We start from the raw sequence: 10,090 nt of genomic DNA on the forward strand, positions 1-10,090 counted from the left end.
AGGGACCCAAATATTGATATATTGTGGATCAGATATATGTTTCTCAATGTACTTTGATCCACTGGAGACATGTGTGATCTCGACTGACTGTACTCTGTTTTCTGGATATGAACGAAACCATTTGAGAACCACTCCCTTTACTCCTAGTGCCTCTAATTTATGCGACAGCTTCTGGTGGTCAACTGTATCAAATGCCTTAGACAGGTCTAGGAAAAGGCCAGTTGCATAGCTATTCTCATCTAGTGCTTCTAAAACTGTTTTTGTAAACTGTGCTATTGCAGATTCTGTACCTCTACCAGGCCTGAAACCATGCTGGTCATTACAGAGGATGTTGAATTTACTTAGATAACTCAAAAGCCAGTTTTTCATTATTGCTTCTATCACTTTAGAAAAGCATGAGAATAGGGCTATTGGTCTGTAGTTCTCAACGTTTTCTGTGTCACCTTTCTTGTGAACTGGTAAAATTTTGGCATGCTTCAGATAGTCAGGGAAGCAACCAGTTTTGAAGGATTCATTTATGATTTCTGTTAGTGGAGCTTTGATACCGTTTATGCATTTTTTTCAGCACACACATTGGGATTTCATCTAAACCTGCCGAGTTTTTGTTCTTTTATTGCCTTACAACATTGCATACTTTCTCCTCAGTAGTTGGAAGCAATACCATTGAGTTTGCTGTATGCTTCTGTATTGGTTGATTAGCACATTTTGGAAAATTTTTCTGTAAGTTCATTGCAATGCTGCTAAAGTAGGTATTCACATAATTTGCTAATTCTTTCGGGTTACTTTCTAAGTAAATAAAACCCTCTGAAGATAGCACAGAAAGTGCTGAAACACGTTAGAGTAAGTAAAACAAAACCATGCCATGCATAAGGCGGGATTTCTTTACCATTTTTCTCGGCAGGCGCGGAAAGTATGAGGCGCTACAACACCCTGCTGAAGGAAGAAGAAAATAATGAAGAATCCACCAGAACATACCGGCATACCAATAACTTTTATTGGATTGAGCCTAAAATGTGAATGAGGTATTACGTATGACCACGTATCTATCCTTCAGATTTTCATTGCCGTAAGTATTTTTACTAATTATTGTTAGAAGCACGTGGAAGATACACAGAAACTTGCCTTGCCACACTAAATTCAAACTTCGCGGCGACGGCAACGCTTCTGTATCCTCGTTTGTTCTCCTGAGCGTTATTTGTTCAATCGAGGTGCACGAAGTGGCACTAGTAGACGTAGTGTAGTGTAACTTGTGAAGATTTGGCGGTGTAGTGAGGTTAGCCTGAAAGCGTGGTGCACCCGCTAGCTATTGTTGTTATTAGAATTTGCCGTTCGCCATGAAATTCTGAGCCACTGTTAGAATTCGTGGAGACACTAACGTGCGATAATGGATATTCCGTCTTTGCCGGATGGGGTATCAGTTTATTCTGCGTTCATAGCACTGCACAGAATCCAGCTTGAATCATCTGCTGTACCAGATCGTTACTGGAAAACGCTGTGCAGAAAATTATACCATCAAATATTTGACGCAGGGAATACTTTTTCTGTTGCACGAATTGAATATGACGAGGACGACGACAGTGGTGATTATGTTAACACTTACAGACCACAGCATCGTGTTTTCATATCGTGTGAAGCCAGCGTGGATGCTTCGGACCCACAGCATATCTATCTGATTGATCATGCATGGACGTACCGTGTTGATTCCGCGAGGCAGAATTTGAGAAGTATACCGGCTTTGCTTGATCGTATGGCTCACTTGATGGGTGTTCAGGAATCCGCGGATGAGCATTCAGAGGTTCTGATCAACAAGGTCTTCGACGAAATGTGGAAATTCAACCAAACGTACTCAGTTCCTTCACGGGATGACATTGAAGAAAGCATGCCAGTTTGGTATGTGATGGACGAGTTTGGTTCTGCAATCCCCCACTCTGATAATCCGACGTTTAGGACTGTGCCATTTATTTTCCTACCCGACCAGATCACGTACACATTGTTATTTCCTATTGAAAATGTGGATTATGGCGAAGAAGTAACAAGAGACTATATTGAAAGTTCTCGATACGATTCCAAAACTAGAGATGCACTTCTAATTCCATGGGTGCCAAAATCATTTCTTTCAGAACCTTTCCAGTATTCAGAACCAGATAGTTCGTATTTCTTGCAAGGGCATACGGCAGAAACATTGCCAAACGCATCAAAAATTGCTACAGTCAGTGTCACTTCAAAGGATAAGATACTAGTTTTTTCTCAGTATGCTTATGTTAATGATTATCTCACGCATCCTAAATTTGAAATAACCCACGACGAGGAAAATGCAGACATCCTGTGGTATACTCAACATTTCAAAGACTTCAAGGAATTCAGTCAATCATGTTCTGAAAAATTTGTAAATCAATTTCCATTTGAACACGTAATAACAGTTAAAGACCTTCTTGCCATTGTGTGTCGTCGGGCGGCCAAGGAAAGTGGCAGTGTTTGCGAAGACACATTAGTAACATACCCAGTTTGGCTACCAACTACATACAACTTAAAGACAGAGCTACCTAAATTTGTGTCTTACTATCAGCACAGGGCAGAGAAGGGTCTAGATAACCATTGGATATGCAAACCATTTAATCTTGCGAGGGGTTTGGACACACACATTACAGATAATTTGAACTATATCTTAAGACTTCCATTAAGTGGACCAAAAATAGCACAGAAGTACATTGAGGATCCTGTACTTTTTCAAAGACCCGATTGTGGAGCTGTGAAATTTGATTTAAGATATGTTCTGTTAGTCAAGAGTATAAAACCATTATCAGCATTTGTATATCGAAATTTTTTCTTGCGATTTTCAAACAAACCATTTGATTTAAATAATTTGGATGACTATGAGAAACACTTCACTGTTATGAATTACAATGAAAATGCAACACTCTATCGAATGCTGTGTGATGATTTTGTTGTGAAATTTGAGCAACAGTATCCTAGTGTATCCTGGAAAGAAATAGAAGAAAAAATATTTTCCTTATTTAGAGAAATGCTCAGTGCAGCATCAAGCAAAATGCCCCCTGCTGGAATAGCATATAGCCCCCAGTCGAGGGCTGTGTATGCAGCAGACCTTATGTTGGCTTGGCAGACAGATTCCAATGACAGAAAATCCATGCAGCCAAAGCTACTGGAAGTGAATTGGACACCTGACTGCAAAAGAGCTTGTGAATACTATCCTGATTTTTATAATGATATTTTTTCTGTGCTTTTCTTGGATGATGTTAATGAGAGAAAATTTGCATGCTTGAAATGACACATGCTAAGAAATATTTCAGAAATTAAATCACATACCCCAGTTCAAATTAAATTGTTAACAGTGATATTTATGAATGTAATCTACATGTCTTGACATTTCAGCAGAATTGTCAGATAACGAGTTTAGTCTGGAAGCTCAGGCCATCCCTTGGTCAGTCCAAGATTTTTTTTTTTGTCCTGGCATGACTCGCTTCTTACTTTTATAGTCTAGTGTGTTCATATACTGTATTGGAAGTAATCCTGTAATTCATTGGATGTGCTTATTTTGACAGAAGAGAGAAGCAGGTATGGAATGAGAGCACGACTAATAAAAACTACCTGTTGTTAAACCAACCTTCAGGTCAATGATAATTTTAACCTTTTTTATGTAAATAGTCTGTACATTGAAATAGTGCTTGAAGATGTGAATATGAAACCTGAGTCCTCTATATTTTTGTATTCGTACTAAATCGGGTCTCTATTTATCATGTCATGACATACTGTGAAGGAAACTGTAAGGCATAGGCCTACAGTTTTACACATAATACCCACTGAAATACCTGTAGAAGATTTCTTCATTATGTAATACAACATTTTGCTTCCACTTTTAGTTATTTATAATAACTATGATAATAATATTAAATACAGAGAGAATGTTGGCAACGATGGGCTGTTTCTGAAATTAGAAATGACCTAACCAGTCTCATAGCAGGGTTAACATGTCATCAGAATGACATGTATTCAGTGTGGAGCAAGTGTTGCACGTGACAAGCAAAGACACCTTTGTTCCTGCTACAGGTCATTTTGCTACCAATACCTTCAATTCACATTCACATATTTTTGGTTTCACCAATTCATAACTGAATTGTCACTTTACACCTTCATGTAGACAAATGGCCATCCACAGCAGATACTTAGCTCACCTCATCTAAGATTGAGGAAAGGAGGTGGCGTGGTTAGGTACTACCACATTTGAACCAAATTTTCTTTACCACTAGCTTCTCCTCCTTCCAGGCACTGTTTGCACCAATTTTAGAAACACCACTGATTGCACTGTTTGTTTCAGACTATTGAATGCACTATCAGTTTTAAACATAATTAATGCACTCTGGTATAACTTCAAACTGTGGATATTTTTTGTAAACTCCTGAGAGCCTTGACATTTGCTCAAGTAGAGGCTGTCTCATAATACAGATTTTGATTGTTTGCACTTGCCGTCATTAATTGGCCTGTGAGGTGTATGTGTTCTCTCTGCTTTTGTAGTTTCTCTGCCTCTTAATTTTAAGAAAATATTTTCTGTATTGATTTGTTATTTTAAGATTACTTAAATTTCTTTAGAATGTGCTACTTGGAGAATTGCAGTGAGAGTCCACATTAAATTGTGTCCCCCTATAACTAGCAGGTGAATGGCAGTCCATGGATCAGGGGAAGCAAGTGTATTTCCCATTCAATACGATTATGTCTAGGAAAACATTGTAGTGTTCAAACCAATATCTTACATCAAAACTTTTAATCAACAACTAGATTGTTATTACAGCCATTCTGTGGTGTATCTTTCCTCAAGTGTATGAGAGACCAGCAATGTATGCAAGAATGTCCGTGAAGACATAGGAGAGAGGTCTTGATAGAATAGAGCTTTGGTGCTGGTAGACAGAGGTGTACTTGTGTTTTCTGAGACGCTGCTATGTTGTCTTGCTAAAGGCATAATCCAGGTTTCTGTAAAATTCTGACTTAAAATTTTAATCTGTTAGAGAGGCTTGTTGCAGGATACACTGTGCTTCACAGTGGAAGCCTCCTTATTTCTCACTGTTATTTTTTGATTCAGCTGTCATCAACTCTCATATGCCAGAGAAGTGTGTTACCTCTGTAACATAACTTTAAAACAAATCTCAGGACAGCAGTCATGCAACATTAGAAACTGTACTTTGAACCAAACGAATGAAAAATAAAAAGTAATATATGCACACATGATTCACATGAACAACTTGAAAGGTTCACATGAAAATTAAGTAGTTCAGTCATTACTTGTCGGGAAGAATTCCACCACCACCATCTGTGCGACCACAGAGTTGCATGTTTCAGTTTCACCAAAGGTGTGTCCACCACAGGATCATCCTTTGGGTGATATAAATATTGAAGTATCAGTAAGAATGAAAACTATATTCTCAGTTAAGATGATTTTGTGCTTTCTTTAATCTTTTTTAATCTTAGTAAGCTACATTTACATTTGTAATAAGACACGAGAGAAGTAAAAAGGGTACCATGAGGCAAGCACAGAAAAAATATATAAAGTTAAGGACCATGTGTTCTTTTAACAGCAACTGTGAGCCAATACCTTGAAAAAAATAAAAAAGTTAACTGTGAGCCAATACCTTGAAAAAAATAAATAAGTTGCTCAAATCTATGTGATAAATATTATTTTTGTGAGAAGCTCTGTGAAGAGTCAATTATAATATTTTATTGTGTTCATCTGGATCCTTGGTGCCAACAACATTCTCATTCTTTGGCACTGCCTGTGCACTCTCCTTTTTTTGTCTGTTTGTAATTAATGTGCTAGCATTAATGTTGTCATTGCTGCTGGTGCTACACTGCCTGTGTTTTTTCTTTGGTACTCCAAAAAATAATTTAATTTGACATATATGTTATGTGAAGTACTTTAGTTTAAATACATATTAACTTATGCAGGGTCACCAGAATTAATAAATATGGTCTTTGGATAACAGTTGTAAGTATGGTGTACGTAATGTTGTTAGAGATGTTCTGAATCACCACTGCCAGTAGCAGTTGACATCCAGTGGCTACAGTTTCTATGAGGAATGTACACACACAATTTTTGTATGGTGTGGTATCTAGTGCAAGATTTTATAAGTTATTTATTGTTCAATATTTGATGGTTGGCACAATGCTTTCCTGCAATACAATACATTACCATTATTAATAAGACAAGCATTTCCTCATTTCTCTGGTACACATTAGATAAAGAAGATTAACACCTTGCTGTAACACAGTGGGGGAGACTTAAACATTGGCACTACAGATAAATTTGTGGCAACTAACATTTTACTAAAAAAGGTGCCTCAACAGGCAAATTGAAAAGACCAGTAAAATGTTCATTGCCATTGCACATTATCATTTTGTATGTGTTCTGCCAATCCTTTGTTGCAGTTATATTATTATCCATGGAGATGTTTCATCTTCACAACTAAATAAAAGTCTGTTTGTTTTGTGTCATACATGTTGTTCTTTTTAATTGTGAAGTATCTTCAGCAGCTTGTAAGACATGTTTGTTTTATTTATATGTGGTAATCCCATTAATGTTGGTAGAAGGAATGACACTAACATTGCTTGTAGGTGATGAAGTATTGTCATTTATTCATAGAATTGTGGAGCACATATGTGATACATTCACACTATCAAAATATCACTCAACTGAAAGAATGTCTGACAAACATAGTTACACATTGAGTTTGTACCTAATAAGTGATCAGTCTCCAAATATATAATAACTGCATTATATAATATTTCCAGGTTGTTGTTGTTGTCGTCTTCCTTCCAGGGACTGGCTTGATGCAGCTCTCCATGCTACTCTATCCTGTGCAAGCTTCTTCATCTCTGAGTAACTACTCAAACATACATCCTTCTGAATCTGCTTAGTGTACTCATCTCTTGATCTCTCACAATGTATTTTACCCTCCATGCTTCCCTCCAATACTAAATTGATGACCCCTTGATGCCTCAGAATGTGTCCTACCAACTGATCCCTTCTTCTAGTCAAGTTGTACCACAAATTCCTCTTCTCCCCTGTTCTATTCAGTACCTCCTCATTAGTTACATGATCTACCCATGTAATCTTCAGCATTCTTCTGCACCATCACATTTTGAAAGCATCTATTCTCTTCTTGTCTAAACTATTATCGTCCATGTTACACTTACATACATGGAAACATTCCATACAAATAATTTCAGAAAAGACTTCTTAACACTTAAATCTATACTTGATGATAACAAACTTCTCTTCTTCTGAAATGCATTCCTTGCCATAGCCAGTCTACATTTTATATCCTCTCTACTTCGACCATAATCAGTTATTTTGCTGCCCAAATAGCAAAACTCATCTACTGCTTTTAAGTGTCTCATTTCCTAATCTAATTCCCTCAGCATCACCTGATTTAATTCAACTACATTCCATTACCCTCATTTTGCTTTTGTTCATGTTTATCGTATATCTTCCTTTCAAGACACTGTCCGTTCTCTTCAACCACTCTTCCAGGTCCTTTGCTGTGTCTGACAGAATTAGTGTCGTCAGCAAACATCAAACTTTTTGTTTGTTCTCCATATCTTTTGATTCCTACTCCAAATTTTTCTTTTGTTTTCTCTACTGCTTGCTCAGTATACAGATTGAATAACATTGGGGATAGGCTACAACACTGTCTCACTCCCTTCTCAACCACTGCTTCCCCTTCCATGTCCCACAACTCTTTACAACTGCCACCTGGTTTCTGTAGAAATTGTAAATAGGCTTTTGCTCCCTGTATTTTACCCCTGCCACCTCAGAATTTGAAAGAGAGTATTCCAGTCAACATTGTCTAAAGCTTTCTCTTAAATCTACAAATGCTAGAAACATAGGTTGGTCTTTCCTTAATCTATCTTCTAAGTTAAGTTGTAAGGTCAGTATTGCCTCACGTGTTTCATTCTATGGAATCCAAGCTGATCTTACCTGAGGTCGTCTTCTATCAGTTTTTTCATTTGTCTGTTAAGATTAGCATTAGAATTTTGCAGCTGTGACTTATTAAACTGATAGTTCAGTAATTTTCACACCTGTCGGTACCTGCTTTCTTTGGAATTGGAATTATTATGTTCTTCTTGAAGGCTGAGGGTATTTCGCCTGCCTCAGACATCTTGCTCACCAGATGGTAGAGTTTTGTCAGGACTGGCTCTCCCAAGGCTGTCAGTAGTTCTAATGGAATGTTGTCTACTCCCGGGGCCTTTTTTCGACTTAGGTCTTTCAGTGCTCTGTCAAACTCTTCACGCAATATCATATCTCCCATTTCATCTTCATCTACCTCCTCTTCCATTTCCATAAAATTGTCCTCAAGTACATCGCCCTTGTATAGACACCCTATATACACCTTCCACCTTTCTGCTCTCCCTTCAATGTTTAGGACTGGGTTTCCATCTGAACTCTTGATGTTCATACAGGAAGTTCTCTTTTCTCCAAAAGTCTCTTTTTAATTTTTCTGTAGGCAGTATCTATCTTACCCCTAATGATGTATGCCTCTACATCCTTGCATTTGTCCTCTTAGTCATCCCTGCTTAGCCATTTTGCACTTCTTGTCAATCTTATTTTTGAGATGTTTGTATTCCTTTTTGCCTGCTTCATTTAGTGCATTTTTATATTTTCTCCTTTTATCAATTCAGTATCTCTTCTGTTACCCAAGGATTTCTGCTAGCCCTCATCTTTTTACGTACTTGATTGTCTGCTACCTTCTTTATTTCTGTCAAAGCTACCCATTCTTCTTCTACCGTATTTCTTTTCCCTGTTCTTGTCAGTTGTTCCTTAATGCTCTTTCTGAAAGTATTTACAACCTCTGGTTCTTTCAGTTTATCAAGGTCCCATCTCCTTAAATTACTACCTTAATTACTGAGCACCATATATAGATGTAAATTCTGTTGTGTACCAAAAGGCCCCAGACTGAGATTTTGTTAGCTGTATGAGTAGAATTTGTTGCTGGATCTTCAGAACTTCAAAAAGTTGGGGAGTGACGTGATCACTGTCCTAGTCACTCTCTTAGTTGTAAAATTTCCGTTACAACTTTTATCAAATTTCATATGTAAAAAAGTTGTATTATAGGCCACTGAAGATGCCTTATAAATGGAAAGAAGCAAAATGTGTGTAGCACAAAATAGGCAGCCTTTTATGTAGTTACATGGACCAGATCTCCAGTAATAATAGTCATTGTGCATTATCACAAATCTTTCTGTATGGACTTTTGATATCTTGGGAGAGCATCTAGCAGGTTGCAACACTGATCTGGCAATTTCTTCATCCATTTTCATCCTCTTTTTTTTTTTTTTTTTTTGCTGCACCATCCTTTCCTTCACACTATATAGTTCCTTTTTCTTTCTATTTGTCTTACAGTATTGTAGATCTTACATGTTATGGAGGCATGGTATTAAATCCTCTCCTTTATGTATCTTTGTACCACAAATTTGAATCAAATAGCATGGATTGTAACAATATTATGAGAAGGAAAGTAGCTACTCACCATATAGTGGAGATGGTGAGTTGCAGATAGGCACAACAAAAAGGCTTTCACAATTAAAGCTTTTGGCCATCGGCCTTTGTCAACAAAACACACACACACACACACACACACACACACACACACACAAAACTTAAATCTCAGGTAACTGAAACCACTGCGGTGTCTATTCTTGACGAAGGCCAATGGCCAAAAGCTTTAATTGTGAGAGTCTTTTTGTTGTGTCTATCTGCGACTCAACTTTTCATAATTTGAGATTTGCATGAAACATTATTGTGATTGCTTAAGTGTGCACTGTCTCCTGCAGTTTATCAGCTATTAATATTGAGAAAAATATGTGAAATATTTGTCAGATGTCTTAGTTCAGTTTCTAGCATCACACATTATTGCAGTTCTTTTGAAAAGCTTTTGGCTAACACATGTATGTATTTTGATTGTAAACAAGTTGTTTGCTTGTACGTTCTTTGTTTGAGACTCTCAGCAGACTCTGTCTTGGATAACTTCATCTGAAAAGTGATATGCCTTTCTGAAAATGCCTCATGGATTATTAAGGTTGATTA

At 37.3% G+C, this 10,090-nt stretch overlaps 1 protein-coding gene across 1 annotated transcript; it reads left to right on the forward strand.

Moving 5' to 3' along the window:
• The first annotated feature begins 1,235 nt into the window (after positions 1–1,235).
• On the forward strand, positions 1,236–6,500 carry LOC126259715 (tubulin--tyrosine ligase-like protein 12). Its single transcript, XM_049956691.1, has one exon. The coding sequence runs from the start codon at positions 1,385–1,387 to the stop codon at positions 3,284–3,286; it is 1,902 nt and encodes a 633-aa protein (XP_049812648.1). The 5' UTR covers positions 1,236–1,384; the 3' UTR covers positions 3,287–6,500.
• Positions 6,501–10,090: the final 3,590 nt, after the last annotated feature.

This window comes from Schistocerca nitens, chromosome 5, assembly GCF_023898315.1.
Source record: "Schistocerca nitens isolate TAMUIC-IGC-003100 chromosome 5, iqSchNite1.1, whole genome shotgun sequence".
In the NCBI taxonomy this organism is placed as follows: Eukaryota; Metazoa; Arthropoda; class Insecta; order Orthoptera; family Acrididae; genus Schistocerca; species Schistocerca nitens.

Bases quoted from the DNA above. Each gene is read 5' to 3' on its own strand.
- LOC126259715 (XM_049956691.1), top strand. From the start codon at position 1,385: ATGGATATTCCGTCTTTGCCGGATGGGGTATCAGTTTATTCTGCGTTC.